Source organism: Hippocampus guttulatus, chromosome 9, assembly GCF_054856545.1.
Source record: "Hippocampus guttulatus isolate MCC_2025c chromosome 9, RoL_Hgut_1.0, whole genome shotgun sequence".
NCBI classification, from domain to species: domain Eukaryota; kingdom Metazoa; phylum Chordata; class Actinopteri; order Syngnathiformes; family Syngnathidae; genus Hippocampus; species Hippocampus guttulatus.
The window spans coordinates 16,715,051-16,742,142 of record NC_141269.1 but is presented as its reverse complement, the minus strand read 5'-3'; the positions used below and the strand labels follow the sequence as shown (position 1 = coordinate 16,742,142).

Genomic DNA, 27,092 nt, shown 5'->3' with positions numbered 1-27,092 from the left:
TGGCAATGGACCTGTTTTGACAGCTACATGTTCCTTCTTCCTGACGTTACCCGCCTCGGCAGAGCAGACAGATCTCGCGAACCTGACAAACCCAGTGCATGGTTTCAATGTGTCGTGTTGCTGTGTTTGCACCAGCATGTGCAGAGAAAGGGAACCACTCCAGATCCTCCGCAAAAAAGAGAGAATCGCAAAACTGAGGCCACCGAATCAGGGGTGCCAAGTCGTTATCAGGCTTCTGCAAAGCCGCATGATGAGCTGATCATTTCAATCAGGTGTGTTGGAGGAGGGAGACATTTAAAACAGGCCGGATAGGGGCTTTGAAGGACCGGACTTGGGCACCCCTACTGTAAACTTTATGAAGAGAATCTCTGACAAAGGGCAGTCTTGGTGGTGTCCATCTCCCTGACTGGAAACCAATCAGAGTTGCTCTGAAAGATGAAGTACTGAAGTACATTTGTTCATATCACACGAGATCTTCGTGGCACTTCTGGAGTGTCGTTTGCATGAAAAATGTGCAGGGAATTGAAATCATCCCCTTAGACAAAACCGATGAACAAATGATTGAGGAAACATCACTGTCCAAACACATACATTAATTTTATTTAATATATTCTCATTGATTACAATCCCTCAGCCCTGTTAACTGATCAACGAGTTGTAACGGATACTAACTTCTTTGAACCTACCAAAGGCAGCTGTACAGCCATTATATTTCCGTCTGGGAGAAGCAGCATCCTTCAACATACCTGTTTCTGCAGATTCAATACGCACGACCCCAAATTAAAATTGTGTGGAAACTGATTGTATAAATCTGGAGTAATGCTACAGTATCTGTCCTACCATTGTACTGGTTTACAGTGTCAATATGAATGCAGTGTTAAGGGTTAAATACAAAACAAAGGGAGTCGTGACCAAGATTTCGCACAGTATATTTCAAAGCATGGAGTACAATTTGTATAAGTGACATCACAATTGCTGCCTCTTTTCAAGATCCTGTGATGAAATAGGAAGTCAAATCTGAAATCATACATACAGTACATTTTTCACAACAGCGGTGCCACAGAGAAAACACACACTTCATTAAATCGATTGTGTTTGTTCAACCTCATTTCATGGTCGCAATGAAGTACTTTCTGATCTAAGGTGCTATAGTCTCTACATTGTGAAAGTGAAGCATCTATTTTGAAAGACTACAATTAGATTGTGTTAAAAAGTAGAAGAGAAGAACAGTTCATGGAATCATCAAGCCTGTTAAGCTCGGAGAGTTTGAGTGAAGTCTAGTCAAATTAAAAGACTTTCCTCATTATATAATTTACCTTAAAGCTTTCAAGCTTAAAACCATGACACAATATGTTGATCGATTGACATATAATTAAACATCTGTAGACTATATGTCTGTGCAGCGATCACCAACGTGGTGCCTAAGGGCAGCAGGTAGCCCCCAAGGACCACGATAGCAGCCCGTTCTAAAAATAGCTCACTTGTGATGGGGCATTGTGATTTTCGAAGAATGTTGCAGAAGTGATTATTTGAAAATGTAAACACTGGCAGAGGTTTGTACAAATGAAATGTTGCATGTTATATTCATTTTTCCCAATTATTGTGAGAAATCATGAGCAGTGTCTTAAAATGTAGGAATATCAATGCATGTAATTTGAGCAAATTTGTTATTTTCAGAAAAAAATGGTAGCCCTTCACATTGATCAATACCCACAGATTAGCTCTCAGTTACAAAACGGTTGGTGACCCCTGATGTACACCATATATGTAAGTTTGTACAGTATGAGAAAACTCCACCAGCCGCCACTGCTTGAAGACGGCACACTAGACCTTAATGTTGAGTTTGGACCAACAAAGCCGGATCAGAAACGAACGTTGGCATAGTCTGCCAGCTCTGGTTAATGAAAGACAATTTTATTCTCACATCCTAGAAATCTCCATACCTGTGGAAAGAAAAACATAACAGTATAAGTCGGAATCTCAGAATTTTTGTGATTCTTGTATTATGTAATCTATCCATCCGTTTTCCGAACCGCTTATCCTCACGATGGTTACGGGTGTGCTGAAGCTTATCCCAGTTGTCTCCGGGAAGTAAGCGGGGTACATCCTGAACTGGTTGCCAGCCAATCGCAGGGCACACGTAGGCAAACAACCATTCACACTTATAATCACATCTTGGGACAATTTAGAGTGTTACATTAACCTGCCATGCAAGTGATTGGAATGTGGGAGAAAACTGGAGTACCCGGAGAAAAACCCCACGCAGGCATGGGGAGATCATGCAAACTCCACACAGGAAGGCCGGAGCTCAGAATCAAACCCACAAACCTCTGCGCTCTGAGGCATATGTGCTCACCATTCCTACGTTTTGTTTTGGTTTTTTTTTAACAATACCAGAATCTAACATTTTTTTAACATGAGGCCTGATATTGTATTTTTCAGAAACAAAGTTACGACTCATCTGAATACAAACTCTAAATGAATCTGTCTTTCGTAAAGAACCTTTCATTCTTATGCTCAATGTCAGTCAAAAGCATTGCTTTCACATTGTAGTACATAAACAACGTGACTGAGAAATCATTGTTTATAACACCATCACAGTCTTACGGAGCCTTCAGGGGCTCCATACAGTCTTGGTATCATGAAATAAAAAGCACAGGTGTGCCAGACTTGCCCACCACACTTATAATACAAAGCAGAAACCAATGTTTAAAATAGTGAAGAATTATCAGATTTTTGAATGAGCCTTCAATGGCAGTCTGCAAAATGGCGTCGCCGTCTGTGACAATCACTCTGTTTGGCTGTTAGCTAGCAAACCCATGAGAGTAGTCCATAAAAGCAAAGCAACTGCGATTAAAATGGCATTATTTAGTAAATGAAGCGAATCAAAACGTTGCTTTTTGCTCTTTGTATTGTGAGTTGTTGAGCAAGGTTCTGAAAATGATGTAACATGTTAGTAACTTCTAACTTCATAATTAGATGTGTGATAGTAGATCTTGAAATTGTCAGTTCTGCAGAATATAAAAAAAAAGGGGCAGCCGCCATGAATTGGGTGGATGTGTGGAGGATTCTTCGGGATGAAAGTTGTTTCTGCTCTACTGCTTGCTCGATGAAGTATCAATATTTTACATTGTAAATGGATCACCTGACTAGATGTGGGGGTTGAAGTCAAAGAAAAGATTGTGTCTGAGCTCTTCTTTTTTTCATGTATCAATTTAACCCGGCTTACAAACATGTTCTTTTAGTCATTTGCCCCGTTATACACTGAAAGGCACAAAAATGCGAACATAAATTTGAAATTATGAACATTGCTAATGTTCCTGGATTAGCAACTGGAAACTTCATGAAATGTGCTTTTTCTGTCATTTTAAATTCCCTCAAATCACAAGTTATGATACAAAAAATATATTTTTCAACATACAGTAGCTTTAAGCATTCTACGCGCCCTTGTTCAACTAGCTTTTTTTTGTGATATAAAAACATGAGAGTATGATAATCCATTTTAAACCTTTTACCACCATTAATCTGACCTATAACCTGTACAACTCATTTGACGTTTTTAAAAAAAATCTAAAAAGAAAAAGGGTAGAAGTAAAATGTTGATTGCACAAGTTTACACCCCCCTCTGATAACCTAACCTGCATGTGGCTGTCTCATAATTAACATTCACATTTGACCTCACATGGAATGTGAGTCATCCTACACCCCACACCATTTTAAGTGCCTCAGATTAGCCTGCAAATAATTTTATTTGTCCGAGTGGCTTTTTCCTTTTTACACTTTTTTTTTAGCTGTTCATAAATTTACTCTTCATCTGGCATGTCTGTGCTGTGTACTGTATGTGACTTGTCGAATTGTTTTTTTTTAAATTGTTTTATCATTTTTCATTTTCATATCTTATGTTAGATTTTTGTATGATGTACAGTGCTTTGTCTCAGCTTTGCTTTAAAGTGCTCTACAAATGAACCGATGATGAGTTGGGATTAGTTGAGTTGAACTGAGATAAATTGAGTGAACATCAAGATTTGCATGCACTGCCCATCTTGGCCTTAATCTAAAACTGTAATTGCATGAAATGAACATCAGTTCCCCATGTGCAGAATGTCATGTGACCATACCTGAAAAACAGATGCAGCGGATTTCCCATGTATACGAAGATAACTATCATGACAAAGCTAGTTGTGCTTGCTGACTTGTTTCATTCCAGGCCGACAACAGCCAATCAGCTGATTGGTGAAATAACAATATGGGACAATATCATTGCAGCCTGTGGCACCAAATGGTATACAACTATGGTTTTTTTTAAACTGTGCAGTACCCAACTGGAACCAACACATAAACCTTGCACAAATCATTTGCAAGGTAAGAAATAAAAATTCCCTTCTTTCCATCTGTGTTAACAGGATTAAGGTCATTGCTGCGGCCCTTTTCTTGCATTTAAAGACAGATATTGATTTTCCATAAATGTCTAACAAACATCTAAAACTACAATAAAAGGAAATTGTAAAGTCTTTATGATATGGCGTTTCTCATTCTGAATTTGAGTGTGTTTCAGGGTGTGTTCATGACTCACGAAGCATCGTCAGCAGTTGGTGTGTTGTAGCTTTGGAACAGCGGTTGCATGAAGAGCCCCAGTGTTCCTACCACACACACCAGGATGAAGATCCACAAAAACAAACGGTCGATCACCATGGCTACGTATTTCCAGTCTTCTATTATCTGAAAAACAACACACACAATAACCCAATGTTTGGGATGTTGAAGCTGAAATGTGTGGGAAGGCTTGTGTTTTATTAATGGCTGATGGGATTGTGACTGCACCAGGACAGCAAATGCTTATGATCCACTAAACTAACGTGCAATTAAGATGCTGTAATATTTATTAAGCAAGGGAGCTTTGTGAAAGTTTTAGAATCTAAAGTTTCACATTTGGGGCTCTATTTTTGTCGACTGTACATGTGCATTCTGGCGTAAAAACGGGCGGATCTTGATTTTCGTGCAACTGAAAGCCTCCGAGAGCATATTTTGGGAGTTTGGCGGACCGTGCTGCACTGTGCTGGATAAAGAATGTTTTCTTTTGGACACCTCTAACAATACTTGCTGACAGTTTGGTGGCACAAAGTAAAGTAATCTTTAGACCAGCTGAAAACAGGTCTAAGTTGTGGCACAGGTGGGGTAACGAGATTTTGGTGAATTTCATCGAGGTGCAGGCAGACAGATTCTGAACTCCGCGGACATGTCTGGCAGATTTCTTTGTGTTTCCTTCATGAATATGAAAAAAAAAAGTGTGTCAAACCCTCTGAATCATTGTCAAAATATTGCTCGGCAGACATGAGCAACACTTGCGGAGAGGTTATGGAATCTATTCAGAACCTGTCCACCATCGCCAACACAATGGCTGTCCAGCGCTTTGCCGCGGGCATCACCACCTGCTCCAACACATTCCTCCAATCAGGGTGTGATCGTCTCACGAGCCGCTGCTTTGACTTTTCACTGCGAAGCCAACATTCCATCACTCGAACATTATTCTGAGGAAGTAGGAGCTTGTGACCGATTTGCATTGAATTGTTCTTTTGTCCTTGTCTAGCGGCAACTAAGCATGTACATGACCGATTGCGCCAAAGTTGTGCCAAAGTTATCAACTTGCTTCGGGGAAGAGCAGCAAGGTCAGCCAATTCCTTGTGGGAGTCAAAGTCAGAGACATTGGAATCATTTGCCTCTTTTCCGTGTCGAGTCTTTAATCAGTCAGCCCTTCATTTATCAGTCATCCGGCAAATGGCTTATAGCATTATGTCAGGGCTCTCAGTCCCCTGCAGACTATGCCATGGAATTCAGGATTTTAGTCTGAGAGTTGATGGAATGAAGCCAGACAGAAGAGAGATTTTCTTTGTGGACTTTCTGAGGAACTCCAAGATCGGCTGTCAACTCGGGATGAACTAGACTCTCTCGAGCAGTTAATCGCCCGAGTAATTCGGACTGACAGTCGCATGAGAGAACGCCACTGGAGCACCAAACCTGACTGCCCTTCCTTCCCTCTTGCCGCTGTTCCTCGACTGGTCTACCAGCACTGCACAAGCCTCAAGACACCTGCTGCCATTGGGAAAGAACCAATGCAACTGCGAGCATTTAATCAACCAACGCCCACTTTGACCCTAGAGTCCCCATCTGACCACACGAGCAAGTATCTTGCCCTAACCAGTAAGTGCCATTTATGGGAAACCCCCAAAGATTGTGACATACCAGACTGCTTCAAATTTCCCCCTGCTGTCCTGGCAGCGCCTAACCTTCAGCCGCCACAGTTCCTCTTTCAGTGGCGAATGTCCCGGCTGGCCTTCGAATCCCCTCTTTCAAATTTGAGAACCCATTTTGATAAGATAAGAAAAGATAAGAAAAACCTTTATTAGTCTCGCAATGGAGAAATTCCCAATTCACAGCAGCAAAGTTATCAAAGGAAGAAGTAGAACAACAAAATATAGGAGCTGCTGGAAAGGCAGCCACTCTCGCGGCGCCATTTTGAAGTCAAAATAACAAAAATAACACAACACAACACATAGGACACAGACAGTCGTGCAATCTTCACCACTTTTCTGCATACATTTTGTTGTCTGAAGCAGTTATAGATGAAAGAGTAGAGGATCAAAGTGTCCTTTCACCAGTGGATCAGAGACGTCATGCTGAAAATGTGCACACGTCTGCTACAAGCTACGTTTTGAAAGCAAACACGAAGCTGTAGCGTCCATTGACGAAATGAATTGACCAGCAAGTCAAAAATTTTGCCCACCCCTGGGAAAGGCTGGAATCCCCATAGACCACGGGTAGACAACTCCGGTCCTTGGAAGCCGTTCTCCTGCCTGTTTTCCCTGCTGCAACACACCTGATTCAAATGCTAAGCTCATCGGCAAGGCGTTTTTAGCCCCAAAAGAATGACCATGTATAGTAAGGCGTTTTTTGCTGAAAAAAAAAGGCCATGCATAGTCAGGCCTTTTTTTGTCCCCCAAAATGAGCATGTATAGTAAGGCAGTTGCCCAAAAAAAGGTGACCATGTATAGTAAGGCGTATTTCGCCCCAAAAAAATGACCATGTATAGTAAGGTGATTTTAGCCGAAAAAAAACGACCATGTATAGTAAGGCATTTTTTGCTGAAAAAAAAACGACCATGTATATAATAAGGCGTTTTTAGCACCAAATAAATGACCATGTATAGTAAGACGTTTTTCGCCCCCAAAAAATGACCATATCATGTAAGATACTAGGCGTTTTTAGCCCCCAAAAAATGACCACGTATAGTAAGGTGTTTTTCGCCCCAAAAAATGACCATGTTATAGTAAGGCATTTTTCGCCCAAAAAAGATGACCATGTATAGCAAGGCGTTTTTAGCCGAAAAATACGACCATGTAAAGTAAGGCGTTTTTAGCCCCCAAAAAACGACCACGTATAGTAAGGCATTTTTCGCCCAAAAAAGATGACCATGGATATAGTAAGGCATTTTTTGCTGAAAAAAACGACCATGTAAAGTAAGGCGTTTTTCGCCGGAAAAAAAACGACCACGTAAAGTAAGGCGTTTTTAGTCCCCAAAAAATGACCACGTATAGTAAAGTGTTTTTCGCCCCAAAAAAATGACCATGTATAGTAAGGTGATTTTAGCCGAAAAAAACGACCATGTATAGTAAGGCATTTTTTGCTGAAAAAAAAGGCCATGTATAGTCAGGCCTTTATTTTGCCCCCCCCCCGCCCCCCGCCCCCCGAAATTGACCATGTATAGTAAGACGTTTTTTGCCCAAAAAAGACGACCATGGATTGTCAGGTGTTTTTTGCTTAAAAAAAAAAAATTACCATGTAAAGTAAGGCGTTTTTAGCTGAAAAAAACGACCATGTATAGTAAGGCGTTTTTAGCCCCCAAAAAATGACCACGTATAGTAAGGTGTTTTTCGCCCCAAAAAATGACCATGTTATAGTAAGGTATTTTTCGCCCAAAAAAGATGACCATGTATAGCAGGGGTGTCAAACTCAGATCCTGGAGGGCCGCTGTCCTGCATGTTTTCCAAGTCTCCCTGTTGCAACACAGCTGATTCAAATGATCAGATCATCAGCAAGCTCTGCGGAAGCCTGACATTGAACCTGTTCATTTGAATCAGGTGTGTTGCAACAGGGAGACTTGGAAAACATGCAGGACAACGGCCCCCCAGGACCTGAGTTTGACACCCCTGATGCAAGGTGTTTTTAGCCGAAAAATATGACCATGTAAAGTAAGGCGTTTTTAGCCCCCAAAAAACGACCACGTATAGTAAGGCATTTTTCGCCCAAAAAAGATGACCATGGATATAGTAAGGCATTTTTTGCTGAAAAAAACGACCATGTAAAGTAAGGCGTTTTTTTGCCCCCCAAAACGACCATGTATAATAGTAAGGCATTTTTTGCTGGAAAAAAAAGGCCATGTATAGTCAGGCCTTTTTTTGCCCCCCAAAATGAGCATGTATATAGTAAGGCGTTTTTTGCCCAAAAAAAGGTGACCATGTATAGTAAGGCGTTTTTCGCCCCAAAAAAATGACCATGTATAGTAAGGTGATTTTAGCCGAAAAAAACGACCATGTATAGTAAAGCATTTTTGCTGAAAAAAAAGGCCATGTATAGTCAGGCCTTTTTTTGCCCCCCCCGCCCCCCCGAAATTGACCATGTATAGTAAGACATTTTTTGCCCAAAAAAGACGACCATGTATTGTCAGGTGTTTTTTGCTTAAAAAAAACGACCATGTAAAGTAAGGCGTTTTTAGCTGAAAAAAACGACCATGTAAAGTAAGGCGTTTCTAGCTGAAAAAAACGACCATGTATAGTAAGGCGTTTTTAGCCGAATAAAACGACCATGTATAGTAAGGCGTTTTTAGCCAAAAAAAACGACCATGTATAGTCAGGCGTTTTTAGCCGAAAAAAACGACCATGTATAGTAAGGCGTTTTTAGCTGAAAAACAAAGACCATGTATAGTAAGGCGTTTTTAGCCGAAAAAAACGTATAGTAAGGCGTTTTTAGCCGGAAAAAAAACGACCATGTATAGGAAGGCGTTTTTAGCCGAAAATACGACCATGTATAGTAAGGCGTTTTTGGTCGTTTAGGAAGGCCTTTTTAGCCGAAAAAAACCACGATGTATAGTAAGGCGTTTTTAGCCGAAAAAACGACCATGTATAGTAAGGCGTTTTTAGCTGAAAAAAACGACCATGTATAGTAAGGCGTTTTTAAACGAAAAAACGACCATGTATAGTCAGGCGTTTTTAGCCGAAAAACCCCACCATGTATAGTAAGGCGTTTTTTGCTGAAAAATGCTTTCATTTCCGGTAACTTTCCAGTAAATCACGTGGTTCCTAGTTGAAAACAGCAGAGTATTCATTGCATACTTCGGTAGTGTACAAGCAAGTTCTACAAGGAAACACATTTCCGAAAATCGCTTGCACCAGAAACACTGACAGCATTATTGCAGTGCAAAGTAAAAATGAATGGATGCTGTAACTTCGAGCCGATGGGTCAGCATTTGGAGTTGGTGAAAAAAGTAACGCAGGAATACAACTCGGACCACAGTAATGCCACTAAGTAGAATGATGATTAGACATTAACCAGACATTGTATTATGGAGATCTACAATAAATATCATTGAAAATTTCGTGGGGTTTTTTCTGCCGTTATTTTGACATATAAAATGCTTTGGTATGATATAAGGATTTTTTGCTCTTTATAAGGATTTTTTTGGTAGTTTATACAGGTTGGCGCTCCGAAAGGTTGACAGGTATGGAAAGCTGTGATGTCCGTGGCACAGCCCAGTTACTTGTATTTGTCCGCGGGATAACGCCGGACTTCAAGATTACGGAGGAGCTGGCAGCAATGCGATCATCAGTCAGCTGTGCTTCGCATCTCCACCTCAGACATGCCACCTGATTTTGATGCACTCGTTAAAGCCCAGCAGAGACTAGATTTCTCTCACTGAACAAGAAAAAATAACTTAAAAATGTAAAAAGTTTTAAATGGTTGAGTTGTGCATGATTTTAGTTGTATTGTGGTTATTTTTATTTGCATGTTTAGCGTGTTTTTATGATGCCGTTTTAGTGATTAATTGCCTTTCCCATTGTTTTGTGAAATTCGCTTGAATAAATTACATTTTTTGGAAGGCAACCTCATGTTTTCATTGCTTAATTATAACATATACTCTTACCAGCTTGTCAAAACAATGCTATTTACTGCTTTTTACCAGGAAGTACAGTTAATATTATGCAGAATTGAGATCAGCCTTTTGGCCGGCCCTCCACAATATTTTCTGTTTCTCATGTGGCCCCCTGGAAAAAATAATTGCCCACCCCTGATGTATAGTAAGGCGTTTTTAGCCGAAAAAAAACGACCATGTATAGTCAGGCGTTTTTAGCCGAAAAAAACGACCATGTATAGTAAGGCGTTTTTAGCCGAAAAAAACGACCATGTATCTTAAGGCGTTTTTAGCCGAAAAAAACGACCATGTATAGGAAGACGTTTTTTGCCCAAAAAAGACGACCATGAATTGTCAGGTGTTTTTTGCTAAAAAAAAAAAATAATAAAAAACGACCATGTAAAGTAAAGCGTTTTTAGCTGAAAAAAACGACCGTGTATAGTAAGGCGTTTTTAGCCCCCAAAAAACGACCATGAATAGAAAGGCGTTTTTGGCCGAAAAAAAAACAACCATGTATTGTCAAGCGTTTTTTCCTGAAAAAAAAGACCCTGTATAGTCAGGCATTTTTTGCCGAAAAAAAACAACTATATATAGTAAGGCATTTTCAGCTGAAAAAAACAACCATGGATAGGAAGGCGTTTTACGCCGAAGAAAAGATGACCATGTATAGTAAGGCGGTTTTTGCCGAAAAAAAAAACCCGACCATATATAGTCAGGTGTTTTTAACTCCCGAAAACCATGTATAGTAGGGCGTTTTTTGCTGAAAAAAACTGACCATGTAAGGCGTTTTTAGCCCCAACAGAATGAACATGTATCGTAAGCCGTTTTCAGCCGAAAAAAAACAACCATGTAAAGTAAGGTGTTTTTTGCTGAAAAAAACGACCATGTATTGTCAGGGATTTTTTCTTGGAAAAAAAAACCCCGACCATATACTGTATAGTAAGGTGTTTTTAACCCCCAAAAAACGACCATGTATAATAGGGCATTTTTTGTTGAAAAAAACTGACCATGTAAGGCGTTTTTAGCCCCAAAAGAATGACCATGTATCGTAAGGCGTTTTTAGCCGAAAAAAACGACCATGTCTAGTAAGGCATTTTTTCGCCCAAAAAAGATGACCATGTATAGTAAGGCATTTTTTGCTGAAAAAAACCACCATGTACAGTAAGGGATTTTTTCCTGAAAAAAAACCCGACCATGTATAGTAAGGTGTTTTTAACCCCCCCAAAAAATGACCATGTATAGTAGGGCGTTTTTTGCTGAAAAAAATGACCATGTAAGGCGTTTTAGCCCCAAAAGAATGAACATGTATCGTAAGGCATTTTTAGCTGAAAAAAACGACCATGTATCTAGTAAGGCTTTTTTCTGCTGAAAAAAAGGCCATGTATAGTAAGGCGTTTTTTGCTGAAGAAAGAGAGCATGTATAGTCAGGTGTTTTTAGCCGAAAAACACGACCATGTATACTGTATATAGTAAGGGATTTTTTCCTGAAAAAAAAAACCCGACCATATAGAGTAAGGTGTTTTTAACTCCCAAAACCCATGTATAGTTTCTTGCTGAAAAAACTGACCATGTAAGGCGTTTTTAGCCCCAAAAGAATGAACATGTATCGTAAGGCGTTTTTTGCAACAAAAAAAAAAGACCATGTCTAGTAAGGCGTTTTTTTTCCTGAAAAAAACGACTCTGTATAGTAAGGCATTTTTTGATTAATAAAAAGACCATGTATGGTAAGGCGTTTTTCGCCAACAAAAACAACCATGTTCGGACATCCCGAGGCCATTTTTGCCATTTTGCAGTAAGGCGATTTTTGCCGAAAATAACAACCATGTATAGTGAGGCGTTTTTACCCGAAAAAAGCGACTATGTGTAGTAAGGTGTTTTCATTTTAAAAAAAAGACCATATATAGTATGGCGTTTTTGCCGAAAAAAACCCGACCATGTTTAGTAAGGCTTTTTAGCTGAAAAAAACGACCATGTATAATAAGGCGTTTGGGGGGTTTTTTTTCAGAAAAAAACCCGACCATATATAGTCAGGCCTTTTTTTGCCCCCCACAAATAGTTATCATCAGTTCATTTAGATTGTTCTTTTTTTTCGTGAGGCAGTTCACAACTTTAGCAATGCTATGGGAAACATTTTGATGCTTAAAAGTCAAGCTAACAACACATAAAAATTATTTTAACTTTACATTTTGTTACTTCTTTAAATTTAGGTCAGTACCATTTAATTTTATTTACGTACATGAATTGAATCAATACTTATACTTTTTTTTTTTTTTTTTTTAAAGACAACACATTTATGCCCTTACCCCTTCATCATCGTCTTCTGTCTTCATGTGCTCAGCGATGTATTTCACACCTTCCACCGCCTCCTCAAGGTTTGCATCCCATTGAGAGCGCAATGGCCTCGGGATGTCCGAACATCCACCACCTGCATCCGGGATGTCTCCACCCCTCCAACAATACTTGTGGGCCCAGTCTGCATTCACATAGAATGAGTCAGAATTCGTCTGAATGCCACCAAGTTTTATATTTGACAACCGATGTTTATCAGTTGCAGTCTGAGGACTTTTTCTGGCGGTCTCCCAGTCGCCATACATCCGCCTGAGCTTATCACGGACATTAGTTGCACCTGGACGCCTCATGAGGAGAAAAGTGGGAAGCTGTACTAAGAAGAGGCGGTTCACCCATTCAGGCATATGGTGAGTGGACGGCGAACGGTGATGCACGTTCAGAACGCACACGGTGGTCACAATGGAAAATGTGACTAACACCATGGTGAACATCAGGTATTTACCTAAAACGGGAGGAGAGTTATAACCAACAAATTATATTGACAAAGAATTTAAAAAACATTATGAAAGATCTCAATTCGTTTTTGATTTCATATTAAAAATGTATCATACAAAGGGTGCGTTTGGAAAAGCTCTCTGAGCGCGCTTTGCTACACTCTGACCATTCGGAACCTCACAGCATTGTTGGGCTGTTCCCGTTGGGTTATTCAGAGTGCAACACTCTTGGGGTTGTGGGGGGGATCGAGAGCGCACGTTCGCAGGATGAGATGGGCGCTCTACAGCCAAGATACAAGGTTGCGGGCTGACAGGGGGATCTCAGCAGATTTCAACATAATGGTTGTAAATTCAGAGAAAGCCTCTCGGAACACTCACACGCTCAGAGTAGAGTTAGGGCGTCAGATTGAATTTATGAAGGCACCCTAATTACTATATGACAAAAGTGTGTGCCACTTACAAAATTGTTAGAATTTACTATGTACGGGATGAATGACAGTTTAATTAAGAATTATCTTCTTAATGTTTAATTCAAGTATTATGTATTTGCTTTTCTGTCAGGACAATTGTTTTGATGAATAATCCTTGTCTTTGAAGGTGTGGTTCATTTGTCGAAGTAAAATGAATTTTTTTTCTCAAACTCATTCATATTTAATGTAATTCATATACATGTTAATTATTTATTTGCCTATTTTGCTCTCTCAATACATTGTTTTGAATGTCAAGTGGCTAGTCTGAAGTTCAAGTGAAGTTCAGTGTTCCTTTTACACCTCTCAACGTTTTTCATTATGTTGAAGTAATGTCATTTGATATCACTGATGTGATCAAAATATATTAAAATTGTTAAAAGGTATGTTATTGCCATGTGTTTTATTGGTGTAACTGGTAGTAAAAATTGAAGAAAAAAAAAAGAAAGAAAGAAATTGCCCTATAAGTAATCAGGAATCAAAATCACAACTATTCAACATTGTGTAATATGTCAACTTGACCTTAGTGAAATAGAGGGCACACGGGCTCGGAAAAAAATAATTCTACTTTGAAATGTTCCCTTTTTAATCTGGTTATAGTGTTATTTCGTGAATGCAATATAATCCCCAATGATGACAGTTTCACATTCCTAATTGTGCTCATGTGAACAAAAATAGATAGCACTCACCAATGAGAGGGACTGCAAGGGAGGTGGGCGGTACAATCTTGGAAATAAGTAACAGGAACACGGTGAGTGCCAGCAGCACCGAGATACACAATGTCATCTTCTCGCCACAGTCTGATGGCAGGTAAAAGACCAGAATAGCCAGAGAGGTGATCAGCACACAGGGGATGATCATATTAATGGTATAAAACAACGGCTTCCTCTTGATAACAAAATCATAGGTGATATCGAGGTAAGTGATGTCATTCGGGTCCTCGTTTTTGCGTCCCGGCAGTGAGACGATGTCCCACTCTCCACTGGGTGTGAAGTCGTCACGGCTGGCAAAGTCACTTGTGAGAATCAGGTCAACTTCTGTGTGATCGTACGTCCAGGAGCGGAACTTGAGAGTGCAGTTCTGTTGGTCGAAGGGGAAATTCTGCACTTCGATGGCGCAGGCTGATTTGTAGATGGCCGGGGGGAGCCAAAAGATGTCCCCCGTGTTGGAGACCACAGTGTTGCAATAGAAGGACACCTCATACACACCATCGGCGCTGGGACCATATGTTAGGGAGTAGAGGGTACGGATTAGTTATGCAGAGGTGGAACAAACACAAATCCAGTTGTTGATTGTATATGACATGGGCCGTTTCTAGCCCAATTTTGGAGTGGAGCTCACTGTTCATGTTGTTAGGAATCAGCCAACACTTTTTTTTCTAGCTCAGAAACGTTTCAGATAGTCAGACAGCACCACCGTCTTCTGTTTGAACTGGAATGGGGTTTTAGGTAGGTAGGTAACTATCATCCATTTTCTGCACCATTAGCTGAAGCCTATTCTAGCTTCCACTGGGCGGGAGTTGGAGTACGGATCACAGGGAACATATCGGCAAACAGCCATTCACACCTATGAGCTCTATGAGTCTTCATTTAACCTAACAGATGATTTTGGAATGAGGGAAGAAGCAGCGGTACCTGGAGAAAACCTACACAAGTACAGAGAACACGCAAGCTTCACACAGGGAGGCCGGAGTGGATAAACGAAGCCTGAACCTTAAAAAAGGTAAGGTCGAAGTGTTGGCCATTAAACCACCATTCTGCCCTAACCTCAACTGGAAAGCAAATATGACCTCCTTGCACTCACTTGTTGTAAAGCACAATGTCAGGAAGCCAGAGGAGTTTGGAGGGTATTCGAAGTTTCTTTATGCCTTCGTACTTTTCTGGGTCCCATCTTAGCCGATAATCATTCCACTCCTGCGGAAAGACGCACGGGTCAGCAAAATGAAATGACATCAATTTCAAAGGATGAAATAATGGCGCAGGGTGAGCATCATTTACCTGAGACAGCCACAAGTTGGTCGTCATTATTTGCTCCCGTTCATTCTGTAAGAGACCAACAATCCCATATTATCACCTTTTCAGTTATTACAATTAACAGCCAGTAGGTAAAATGACTCATTCAAGTTGGGTCTGTTCGAGCAAATCAGTTTAACATGATTATTAATGATGAGGAAATCAATATTAGCAAATTATGACGAGCTGTTAGGAAGGTTGGAAAGCAATTTATAAAAGCCAGGCGTTTTCTTCACTTCAGTGGGTTTTCACATGAATGACAGTATTTGTATTCATACCGTGAAGCAGTGTCATAAATATCGACAGGGCAACCGGTGCAATGCACCAAGGCCCAGACGTCGTGGGGGGGGCCCATGAATGAAACGGTAAAAAAACAGCTGACTCCCGCAGACCTCTGATTTTGTAAATAAAATACCTCGCAGTGGGTCAGTCACACTGAGGCTGCTATGGGAGGAGGAAATAATAATGTGTCCATTCATCAGTCAGTCACGATGAGCCTCAAAGACGTGACATGGAGCACGCAAAAAAGAAAGGACAGAAATTTGCAAGAAGACGTTAACGTTAAAATGACGAAGGTAAACGAAATGACGAAGGCAAAAGCTTGCGTGCCGCCGGAGTTAAGTGCTCGCTTGCTATCTAGCTCCATCAGTAAAGCGGCATTGACCATCCCGCCGTGTCCCGCTTCTGTGGGTTCAAAGGAGACTTTTCTGACATTGTCGCCTCGGGAGGATGAATTTGGCGGATTCGGCGGCTTGTTGCAGGGACTTTTCTGTCTCACACATCAAGGACAAGTTTACTCAGCCTCCTGATGCCATTGCAAAAAGTAGTTGCTATATAGTAGCAACTGGCTTGTACTCTAGGCCAATGGGACCATTCCTCAGAGATGAAAAACAAGGAAAAAGTAAATGACTTTGTTGAATGCAAGGCCCATAAGATGAGCTTCGAATGTGTTACGTGAAGCGTCATTTAGGAATGCAAAAGTGGATTTAAAAAGTGATAACAAATTAAGAAATATTAAATATTTCCTTGTGGAGTTCAGGGTTTAGTTGTTTTTTTTCACGGATAACCTATAAGGCAAGGCAAGTTAGTTCTGTTTTAATAGTTTTATTTTATACACATGGCAACTCAATGCAAGCAAAGACAGAACACCTAAAAGCAATTACAAACCCAACAGCTAACGAGATTCAGAACCAACGCAGAGAAAACAAATGTAGTTTGGATGAGGTCAAATAAGTCCCTACTAAAGGCCCATGTTCAAAATTCTGGGTTAAATTACAACATTTTGATGGCTTCTGTTCTTCTCAGGCTATAAAACATCAACCATATCTGAAGATAATAAAATAAAATTCATCAACTGACTCAGCTGACTCATTAGCAAGTCCATTTTTCCTGTACGGTGGGCTGTAGCAAAATGGATCAAATGATGCTAAACCGCTGGCTTCCCTCCCTTGGTAAGTGTACGTTAAAACCAACATAAGTGAGACAATCACAATGACGATGAATATACTCACGACACTGATGAGCTGGGACAATGACACCCGAATAGAGATGGTGACCTGTTGGCTCTTATTGACAGCCGGTCTGATCAGTTTGTTGTAGCGTTCGGGACCTAACAAGAAATTGACCAGCCGCTCCTCAGCACTCTCTGCCCTGCTGCCTGGAGATTCACAACACATTTCATACATTCATTCTTTCATTTCTTTTTTTTTTTTTTAACTTCAATGTAATGGGGTGAGTGGAAGTGGTGGAAAAGTACATTGCATCAAACTGATGGATATCATTCTACTCATTGGAATTACACATGTAAGCAATTTCCACCCATTTTTTGTGACTTTTTTGAATTAACATGCAAACTCCACAAAGGAGGGCCCAAGTCGAGATTCGTAAGCAGGACCTCTCAAGTTTTGCCTCTGCATTATATGTCATCCATCCATCCATTTTCCGATCCGCTTTATCCTCACAAGGGCCGTCTTCGGGCAGTATACGGGGGACACCCTGAACCAGTTGCCAGCCAATCACAGGGCACACATAGACAAACAAACATCCACGCTCACACTCACACTTAGGGGCAATTTAGAGTGTTCAATCAGCCTGCCATGCATGTTTTTGGAATGTAGGAGGAAACCGGATTACCCGGAGAAAACCCACGCAGGCCCAGGCAAAACATGCAAACTCCACACAGGGAGGCTGGAGCACTCTGCACTGTGAGGTGGACGCGCTAACCACTGGACCACCAGTCCACCCATGTCATGCAATGTAAATACAGTTGCATCCCAATATGAACGGAATTTGCTTCATGGGTTGAAAATAAAAGTGTTGTCCTTAAAATCCACATAAAAGTAGTTTATATGATGCAATTCATCTGACGTGTTCATTGCAAATGCTTTGAAATTGTCTGACTTAAAATGACACGTTATGGTCGTCCACTGAGCCACCACGTATCCAAAGCAACATGCTAGCAGACACAAACATGGATTCCATCATTTAAATAATTGAGACCCTGACTTGAGGGTATCGTTGTCTTGAGTACAATGTGGGATTCTGTTTTCTGTCATACAACATCTTCATCAGATGAATTGTTGTGGGGTAGATGTCAACTTGTGTGGTTTCAACCACAGTAAGTTATTTATGTAAAAAAAAAAAAAAAAAGAGACGTCTCTGGAAAATAAAGCAAGTTGGTCGTCCTTTCTTCAGATTGGATTGCTGCTTCCTTGATTATAGGTTAAAAGAGCCATCGGTAAATTATTAAGAGCGACCATCTGCCTCCAGGTAGAGATATTTTAAGTTAATGGACACCACATACAACCAGGTCAATGCAGTTGGCTGCGGAGGAAATTGAGGAAATACCGCACAGCCATTTATGTATACACTCGCTGGACTATTCGTACCGCCAACCTCCAACAAGATTTATTATAAATTCTGCAGTCTAAATCTCTTCCTCAGCATAGACAATATCGCAGTGCTGGGCGTTATTTCTAATCGTGGTTGATGCTAATATTGCTGAAGAAGGAAACCGACAAATACTCTGGCGATTCATCAGTAAATATCTCTCAGCATGATGTTGTATACTATTTCAAATTACAACCGCAATAATAATAATAATAATAATGATAATAGATTTTATTTATAAGCGCCTTTCAAGACACCCAAGGACACTTTACAATAACAAAAAACACAAAACAATACGGGTTGAGCAGCGGCAGCCAAAACGCGCCAGCGTTCACTCAACCCGAAAGTCAGAAAGAAACAAGGGAGGGACAGGGGGAGAAAAAAAACCCCACGCTCGAACTACCCTCATTTGAGGATAATAAACATACACGTTTGTTATTGTTTATTATTATTATTATTATTATTATAGCAAAACTGAGCCTTGCTATCCTTTATTTAGTTCTTGTATTGCTCTCTTTCAACATAGTTGTGGAAGTAAAGTGATCTCTTTGTAATATACAGTAGTGCCTATATTATGTAATACACAATGGGGGACATTTATACTGGATAGGTGATTCATTGACACAATTGTTTCTTTGCCAGCTCCAAACATCGAGCCAGAAAATAACCCAGAGAAGAGGAAATAAGAAGGGGCAGTCGATCCCTCCTGGATTAACTAAAACAAGGGTGCCAAAGTCCGGTCCTCGAGAGCCCCTTCCCAGCCTGTTTTAGATTTCATCCTCCTCCAACACACCTGATTCAAATTATCAGCTGGTCAGCAAACTTTGCAGAAGCCCGACAAAGATCCTGATCTGATCGTTTGGATCAGGTGCGATGGAGGAAGGGGACGTCTAAAACAGGCTGGATAGGGCTCTTGAGGACCGGAGTTTTAACACAATGCATGCAGTTGTGCGTGTGAGCACCACGTACAGCAAGACAAAGAACAAATATACTCTCTAAATCCAGAGGGGAAAGCATCTTACTTGTAAAACAGAGTGTGCAGAGCAGTAGAACAGCGTTGATTCTCATCCTCATCCTTGAGGTAAAAAGAAACACTTTGTTAAAATATAAAAAGAAAAGGGAACAATTACATTCTTATTCGTACAGCTTTCACTCTGGTGGCATTTCAACTACTCTGGTTGTTTGCGGCAATCACAGGCACGAAAACTTGAGTTCTGACATTTCTTGTATTTGACAGCATATTCACCGAAAGACACGTCACTACGCGTACTTTCGTTAGTTCGTCTTACCTTCGGAGGAAAATGTCAGTGCTTGCCTTGAGTTTAGATCCTTTTCTCCTCGGATAAATCGCCAAGTAGTCTATTTGCTATGCGTCATGAGGGCGTGCGCGCACCTCCCCACTTGAGATCGCTCAACTGTGAGGTCCACGAAGATCACCGGGCTGGAGCCCTCATGAGGAAGGGAAAGTAAGTGCGTGCGCGCGTGTCTCCGTGGTGTGGAAGTGGGGTGGGGTGGGGGCTGCTTTGTTTATTACTCGCGTCATAACTTTGAGTGAATCCTTCAGTTTGTGCTCGCTCCACTCGCCTTTCTCGTGCATTTACAGCGGAGAAATGTCAAATAGTGAGGCACTTCAACTAAAAAAAAAAAAAGAATGATATTAAAAATCATGCATCATTTATGAATATATTCAACACACAAACTCCCTACAAATCAGGGGTGTCAAACTCCCGTGTCACAGGCCAGTTAGTTATGGTTTCTCTTACAAGAGCGGTTGTGATGATAAAAACCGTGGGTTCATATGTAGTCACCGCATCACATTGTCACATATAACCTACACAACGGTCCAAGAAAATGATTGTTATATGGGCCTAATGTCTCTAGTTAGCAATGAGCTGAATTCCAAATCGGAAGAAAATTGTGGCACACAAATATTTAACTGTATTGTACCGGGTGTGTGCCAGTAAAATTCCAGGACTGGAATCAAAAAAAGACAGATTTCAAATTCAAACTCCCCGTAAGTGTTCCCTTTCCAAGCGATTTCTTTCCCAGCATTGTCTGCCACATCCTCAAGCACTCTTGGAAAGAGTCTTTGGAAGTCAAGATGGCGCCCGAGTAGGCAGCCGTCAGCAAGTGCTCTCATGAGCCTTGCTTTTTTTGTTGTTTTTGTTTGTTTTGTCATTTTGTGTTTGTTGTTACGTCGTGTGGACCTGATGTGGACTTTTTTCAGCATTTTTTGTCCACGACATTCATCAAGGAGGAGACTCTGTGCTCTGTGGTTGCGCCTTCTCGGCAGCATGGGTATACCAGCACTGTTTTTGACTGGGAGGAATGTCGGCGCCATTTGACTGTCGTTGCTGGACAGTCCCGGGGCGCTTGTGTCTTGCGCCTGGAATGGGCAGCAAGATCGGTGCTGTTGAACGGTCTGCGGCTGGATGGATGTAAGGCTTGAGCAGCCGACGATGAGAAGAAAGGAGCGTTAGCGCGGAGCGTCGATGCGGATTTGGAACTGGGAGTCGCGGCTTGGAGTTTGAAGCGGATTACGTGGGACAGGAGAAGTGAACTAATCTCTTTTCGTCAATGGACGCTACAGCTTCGTGTTTGCTTTCAAAACTTAGCTTGTAGCAGACGTGTGCACATTTTCAGCATGACGTCTCTGATCCACTGGTGAAAGGACACTTTGATCCTCTCCTCTTTCATCTAGAACTGCTTCAGACAACAAAGTGTATGCAGAAAATTGGTGGAGATTGCACGACTGTCTGTGTCCTATGTGTTGTGTTGTGTTATTTTGACTTCAAAATGGCGCCACGAGAGTGGCTGCCTTTCCAGCAGCTCCTATATTTCGTTGTTCTACTTCTTCCTTTCATAACTTTGCTGCTGTGAATTGGGAATTTCTCCATTGCGAGACTAATAAAAGTTTTCTTATCTTATCTTTCTTGTCTTTGGCCGCTGCCCATCTTACAAACCACCCAACCCCTTTCGCCTCTCCCACTGGTGCTGAGCCCATGGGAAGGTGGACCCACGTTGCTACTTTGGGCTGATCCTGGCCAGGCTCCATGGGTGCAGGCACGGCCACTAGGTTCTTGACAACAAGGCCCGCCTCCAGGCCTGGCTCCAAAGGGCATCCCCAGTGATCTGCGTCTGAGCAAAGAAAATCTAAGTCCATTTGTGTTATTCCTCATAAGTGGTATAACATGAGCCATGCTTTGTCTGGACCGTCACGTAGAATCTGTTTGCCATGGGTGACCCTACCAGGGGCATAAAGCCCTGCAGACAACTTAGCTCCTAGGATCATTGGGACACACACAATTCCTCCATCACAGTAATGTGATGGCTCACAGAGAGTGTTACCATTTATACTTCTCAAAACGCAACTCTTAAGAAATGCTCAAGGTACACATACAGAATAATTTGTGCTTCCGTTTCTAATTATTCTATTCGGGATCGTATCAAACTGTTGTTTGGTGCATGTTTCATAGTGGCTGTTATTATACACACCATTGTGAGGTTCAATCAGTGCTTCAATTAGCATCCCGAGAAGCAATATATTGTGACATTTTTATGCTTATAATGTACAGTACAGTGCTTTGCCAACCCCACCAAACACACAGAATAGTGTCACTTTGCTGCACATTTTTCTGCTTGTCTGAGAGCTACAGCCAGTGTATTTTTTAACAGTACAACTGAGTCCACAAAGATTTGTAACCCTGGTAAGAGGAGATTCGTGTCCCAATCCGCTCTAATGCAGAAGGAAGATGCTTGAAACCTTATTGGGTCATGCATGGAAGCAATAAAGAAAATACATGAACTCTCTGCTGATTTTGAAGGCATACTTGTTACTCATAAACATCCATTTTAACTTCAGTGGTGAGAAGGGATTAATTGCACTGGCCCTGAGCGTGCATTGTGTATTATTTTGGGGCTGTGGGGGATGGGGTTGGTACTCTCAAGTCACGCGAGGGCATCCTGTGTCGAATGCAAACTAGAGCGAAAATGAGTTTCAATGTTAATACAGTCTGCTGGCAAATTACACTGGTCAACAGCAAATTTTAATTAAAGATGTTCCGAGGCATATGTTTGACGTCGATCTAAAAAAAGGTTTTGACTTTCTAGCTTATCAGGTTTGTCAGATATATATATATATATATATATATATATATATATATATTTTAAGTTTGACTTATAAAAGCTTGTGAAATATGGATTTTGTGTTATCATTTATAGGTATGACATCTTAGAAAACAAAAATTCACTTGTTGCTGACCCAAACGCTTGATTAATTACTAAATATATCACTATATTAAAACAGCAATATGTGGTCAGCTGGTTAGCACATCTGCCTCACAGTACAGAGATCCTGGGTTTGATTCGGGGGGGGGGGGCACTGCTGATAAACGAACGCTCCTCTACACAAAATAATTCACTAGTTTTCAAACGGGTAACTATATGATAGCAGCAACCTCCACAATCCATCAGCAAACACGTATGGAGGCCCGGATTTTGGTGCGACAACCCTTATAGTAGAGTCGACAATATCTTTGCCTATCAACACAGAAAATTTGTTTTCAATATCCCTGTTTTGGCTTTTTCTAAATCCTGTATTCTGCATGACCCTCAACCCCTAGCAGCGAGGCCCATGGAAGTGGAGTGTAATGTGGCCCGCTGGAGACTTTCATCTGCAGTAAGTGCACTTGTGTGTCCATCCATCCATTTTCTTTTCCACATATCCCGTTCAGGGTAGCTGCAGCCTATCCCAGCCCACTTTGGCTAAAAGGCTGACTACACCCTGGTCTGGTGAAACAGAAGACAGAGTATCAAAAAATTAAACCACTACAGGAGTGACCCACGTTTTCCCCTGTAAAATGTTAAAGGACGAGCTAATACCTACCACTTGCTCCATTGGGCCTTCATTTTCCATGATGATTGTTGACAGAACATCGCTCGAAAATCAGACAACTTCTTTCATATACAATACACCACTGGTGTCAAAATCAAGGCCCGGGGCCAGGTCTGGTCCACCACATCATTTTATGTGGCCCGCAAAAGCAAATCAAAATGTCAACTTCTACGATGATTGCTAAATTAGGTATCAAAATGTCAAATGCTCATATGTAATAAATAAGTGAGGTATTTTAAGCATTTTCTTGTTACCAATCCATTCATTACACGAATGTAAAAAATCATTGAATGAACCATTATTGTTGACTTCATTATATGTTTTCAGTCATAATGGCCCTCCGAGGGAAACGGACACTACAATGTTGCCCACTACTAAAATGCATTTGTCACCCCTGCAATATATGATATGTACATAGAAAATGCAGTGCAGTGGTAACCATGCTGTGACTCATGTTAACCACCAGGTGGCAATAAAACCCGCATGACTGATTCTGAAAACCGTGCAGTAATATCATTATACAGTACTTGTACTCTAAAGTACACATTTATTACTGGAGTGTATTATAGTCCGGTGGGGTTTGCTCAACAAGCGAAAGGAAAATCATCATTGAATTTGACTGTTCTTCAGCCTTCATGAAATAAATGAAAAGGTCCCCGTCTTAAGTCAGGTGGTAAAAACTTCAGCACACGAAAGAAGCCACTGCAGAAAATGGATGCATGGGTAACCAAATACGCGTATGAAAGCATATTATTTGAGCCAGTGAATGTTGTACTTCAATAGCTAGCGATGCGCAGTGATTTTGTGTTTATTCGGAGATGTAAAATGATTATTAGAAACCAATGATTGGAAAAGACAGATTATTTTAATTGGCAAGATTTTACTTGCCTGTAAGAATGTGGGCATTCTCTGACATTTTGGATATGCTGGTCATATAACCATTGCTAAGATTTAAAAATACATAATTTTTTAAATATAAAGATGCATTTTCCACATGTCCAGCTTGAAGTCAAGTCTTTTCTCATGACACAATCTCATTTTTTTAATTTTTTCATAGCTGAAGAGAACAGAAAACTGAAGCAAGAGCAACAAAAACACACCAGTGGTCACTGTAAAGATGCAACACCTTGAACTTTAACCTTTCCATAATTTTTTCTTCCTGTCGAGTCATATTGATTGTCTATGTCCATTTTATCACATCCTATTTGGAGCCGTTTCCCGGTCGAGGGGCTCCTGGGTTGCCTTTGCCCTCAGCGCCTTTGACTACACTGAGGGGCTTGTGTAGGGATGAGCTTGCCTTGCTGGTTACATCATGTTCAATCTTGTTCCTGATGGCAATTTCCAGACCCTTTTGGAAAGACAACAAATGGCTGATCAACTTCAGACTACACAGTAAATTTCGTCAAATACATTTCCCCCCCAAAATAGTAACATTTGAGAGTAAAATATTTTGTTAAAATATTTCACTGAAAAAAAAATAGCGATATTTACTTTGGGAAAAAAAAACGTTTCACTCAAAAATTCAGTGTAAATTTTACAAGGAGTGTTTAAGTAAAATTTACTTGCGTCGTGTTCGTTTATTGAACAAAAAAGTCATTCAAGGGCGGAGGACCGAACAAACAACCTTCGGGTTGGGAGACCGCCACACTTCCACCTGACCCATGCTGCTCCTATTGCGTGTTGGTAAATCGCTGGTGTCAAGCGCAGTATTTGTACCTCCAAAAGGCGACAAACTATTTAGAGTCTCCTTTTGGAGATAGCAGTGTAAAAGAAAATGTGTGTAGAGCAACAAGGGTGGAACATTCTGTTGGGCTGCAAAAAGAACTTTTGTAAGGTGAGATGCACATTTTCTATATGCTCATTGAGGTTGCTTGTGGTTCTCCCCGACATTTTAACAACTGATTGCATTTGTTACAACGTGCATTCAGCAGCAATGTTGCGACCAGTGCTACCGAGCCAGTGACGCAGTGGCGGCGTGTCTTTGAACCAGAGTTGGTGGGACTCTGATGGTGGAGTCCCCTCCACAATTAAACAAATAACTATCCCACACATTGAAAAAAAATACATGATAAATACAAGGCTTATACAGCGCTATGGACATTCTTAAATAATACTGCATATCAGAAGGAGGAGTCACAGGTGCCTCTCGCACATGGCAAAGCCGTGGCTGCCCTCTGGCTGTGAAAAAGCATCTTTAGACCAACATAAATGTTTATTTTGTTTTGAGTTACAAATGACATCAGAGAGGTAAAAGGTGCAAAATAATGTTCATATAGCAGAAATCAAGCAAAAATCCATTTGAGTAATTTCTCCAGGAAATTCTCCCATTTTATTTGGAACTTGCTGAAGCCATAAAATAATAAGCTCATGATTATTTGCTAAAAATTATAGTTTGAACATCACATATCTTGTCTTTGTAGTGGATTCGATTAAATATAGGTTGAACATAATTAACAAATTATTGTATTCTGTTTTTATGATTGTTCAACACAATGTCCCAACTTCATTGGAATTAGGATTACCGGTATATTTAAAATTGAAGGATGATCATAGTTAAATAAATGCATATTATTTTAGTTTTGTTTTTTTTAATTAAGTCATAATAGCTTTCATACAGTACATTACTCGCAGGTCAGTTATAAACGAGAGATCGACAGCTGCTTCGCTCAAAGATCTTACCTTTTTCAGCTTCTGTTGTTGTATCACTTGTGCCTTCTTGGGCGCAATGATTCTCCCTTTAAGAAAAAAGTAAACAAATATGCACTTATTTATTTTTCCTTGAACTGCAGTCACCATTTTTGTACAGCCCTGGAACAACAACAACAACAACTCCAAATCTAACCGTGTGTTGGCGGACGCAAAAAAAGCTGTTCAGTATGCCCCAGCTTTGGTGACATTTTTAAGAGAGGTACCTTAGTACATAAAATACATCTTGATAGATTCTTACTACGACTTGAAGGCTGATCTTGGTCTTTAACTTATTATGTCATTATCAGGCGTAATAGGAATTAATTTGCGCAAACCTTAAAATCTATTTGGCAAGGAGTATCCCAGCCACTCAATCAATGACATGATCCGTCGCATGGAACCTACATGGCGGCCCCCGAATCACAGATCCAAACGTACCTACTATAAGTAATTCCCCATACATCCCTTTTAAAAGGCACCGTGAATAAAACAAGACGATGACTTAGCTTTGTAATGTTTGGGCGAATGGCTAGAACGGTGTCAACAGAGGCACGTGCAAATCACGTGATGCGGTGATTCAACCAGATTGTTTCGTTTTGTTTCTCGTGTGGGCTGCTAACTGGTAAAGTATGACATTCTCACCTCCTTTTTTTGGACCCTTCTGTTTGTTTTGTTGTTGCTTTTTCGCTGCTCCAGGGCGTTGAGCTTTAAACTTCTGCGACCCTTGCGCCATGTTGTCGAACCGGAAAACAATACGCCACAGGTCTTCTTCTGTTATCGTGTACGTCGTCTACTTTTTACTTGACCACCACCTAGTGTTTGAATTACGATATTAACATCGTGCGACCATGACAATAAAAAATTATTTCACCGTGGTTTATTTTTATTTTTCTTATGTGAAAAGGCTGTACCTGATTGCATTGGAGCCATATACATATATTAAACAACAACAACAAAACAGTCAACTACTTCCACATCACTAAATTAAACAACGATCAAGTGGTTATCAATAACAACATATTGATACTACAGTACTTCCATGAAGAGACCCCCTGAACTAAACTCGTACTTTCCATGGAGCTGGTGACACTAAAAATCATGCTAAATTCTGGCACATAGTCGGGCATGTCAGTAATACATTTTTTTTTTTGCTTAGTTTGTTTAGTTAAAAACATA

The 27,092-nt window shown here is 40.7% G+C and overlaps 2 protein-coding genes across 4 annotated transcripts; both read right to left on the bottom strand.

Annotated features, from left to right (window-relative positions):
• Positions 1-578: 578 nt before the first annotated feature.
• Positions 579-19,745, bottom strand: chrnb5a (cholinergic receptor, nicotinic, beta 5a). 3 transcript variants are annotated; one of them, XM_086120214.1, is made up of 9 exons: positions 19,624-19,745; positions 19,357-19,409; positions 16,957-17,102; positions 15,431-15,475; positions 15,237-15,346; positions 14,123-14,649; positions 12,487-12,974; positions 4,574-4,719; positions 579-1,943 (listed from the first exon to the last, which is right to left on the bottom strand). In XM_086120214.1, exons 2-9 carry the CDS (start codon positions 19,406-19,408, stop codon positions 1,928-1,930), a joined length of 1,530 nt encoding a protein of 509 aa, XP_085976340.1. In that variant the 5' UTR covers position 19,409; positions 19,624-19,745; the 3' UTR covers positions 579-1,927. The 3 variants fall into 3 exon arrangements, with proteins under 3 accessions (XP_085976340.1, XP_085976339.1, XP_085976341.1); XM_086120213.1 differs by having other exon boundaries at positions 15,237-15,475; XM_086120215.1 differs by lacking the exon at positions 579-1,943 and having other exon boundaries at positions 4,570-4,719.
• Positions 19,746-24,071: 4,326 nt separating this feature from the next.
• On the bottom strand, positions 24,072-26,687 carry c9h19orf53 (chromosome 9 C19orf53 homolog). Its single transcript, XM_086120126.1, has 3 exons — positions 26,559-26,687; positions 25,908-25,963; positions 24,072-24,576 (listed from the first exon to the last, which is right to left on the bottom strand). Exons 1-3 carry the CDS (start codon positions 26,647-26,649, stop codon positions 24,430-24,432), a joined length of 294 nt encoding a protein of 97 aa, XP_085976252.1. The 5' UTR covers positions 26,650-26,687; the 3' UTR covers positions 24,072-24,429.
• Between the last annotated feature and the right edge of the window lie 405 nt (positions 26,688-27,092).

What these genes read in the sequence shown, in the direction of transcription:
- chrnb5a (XM_086120213.1), bottom strand. Translation starts at nt 19,408, where the DNA reads ATGAGGATGAGAATCAACGCTGTTCTACTGCTCTGCACACTCTGTTTT. An exon ending in TGTCCCAGCTCATCAGTGTC is followed by an intron (nt 15,476 to 16,956) that starts GTGAGTATATTC and finishes GGTCTCTTACAG; the next exon opens with AATGAACGGGAGCAAATAAT. An exon ending in GACATTGTGCTTTACAACAA is followed by an intron (nt 14,650 to 15,236) that starts GTGAGTGCAAGG and finishes ATATGGTCCCAG; the next exon opens with CGCCGATGGTGTGTATGAGG.
- c9h19orf53 (XM_086120126.1), bottom strand. Translation starts at nt 26,649, where the DNA reads ATGGCGCAAGGGTCGCAGAAGTTTAAAGCTCAACGCCCTGGAGCAGCG. An exon ending in GAAGGGTCCAAAAAAAGGAG is followed by an intron (nt 25,964 to 26,558) that starts GTGAGAATGTCA and finishes TTTTTCTTAAAG; the next exon opens with GGAGAATCATTGCGCCCAAG. An exon ending in AACAACAGAAGCTGAAAAAG is followed by an intron (nt 24,577 to 25,907) that starts GTAAGATCTTTG and finishes TCTTTCCAAAAG; the next exon opens with GGTCTGGAAATTGCCATCAG.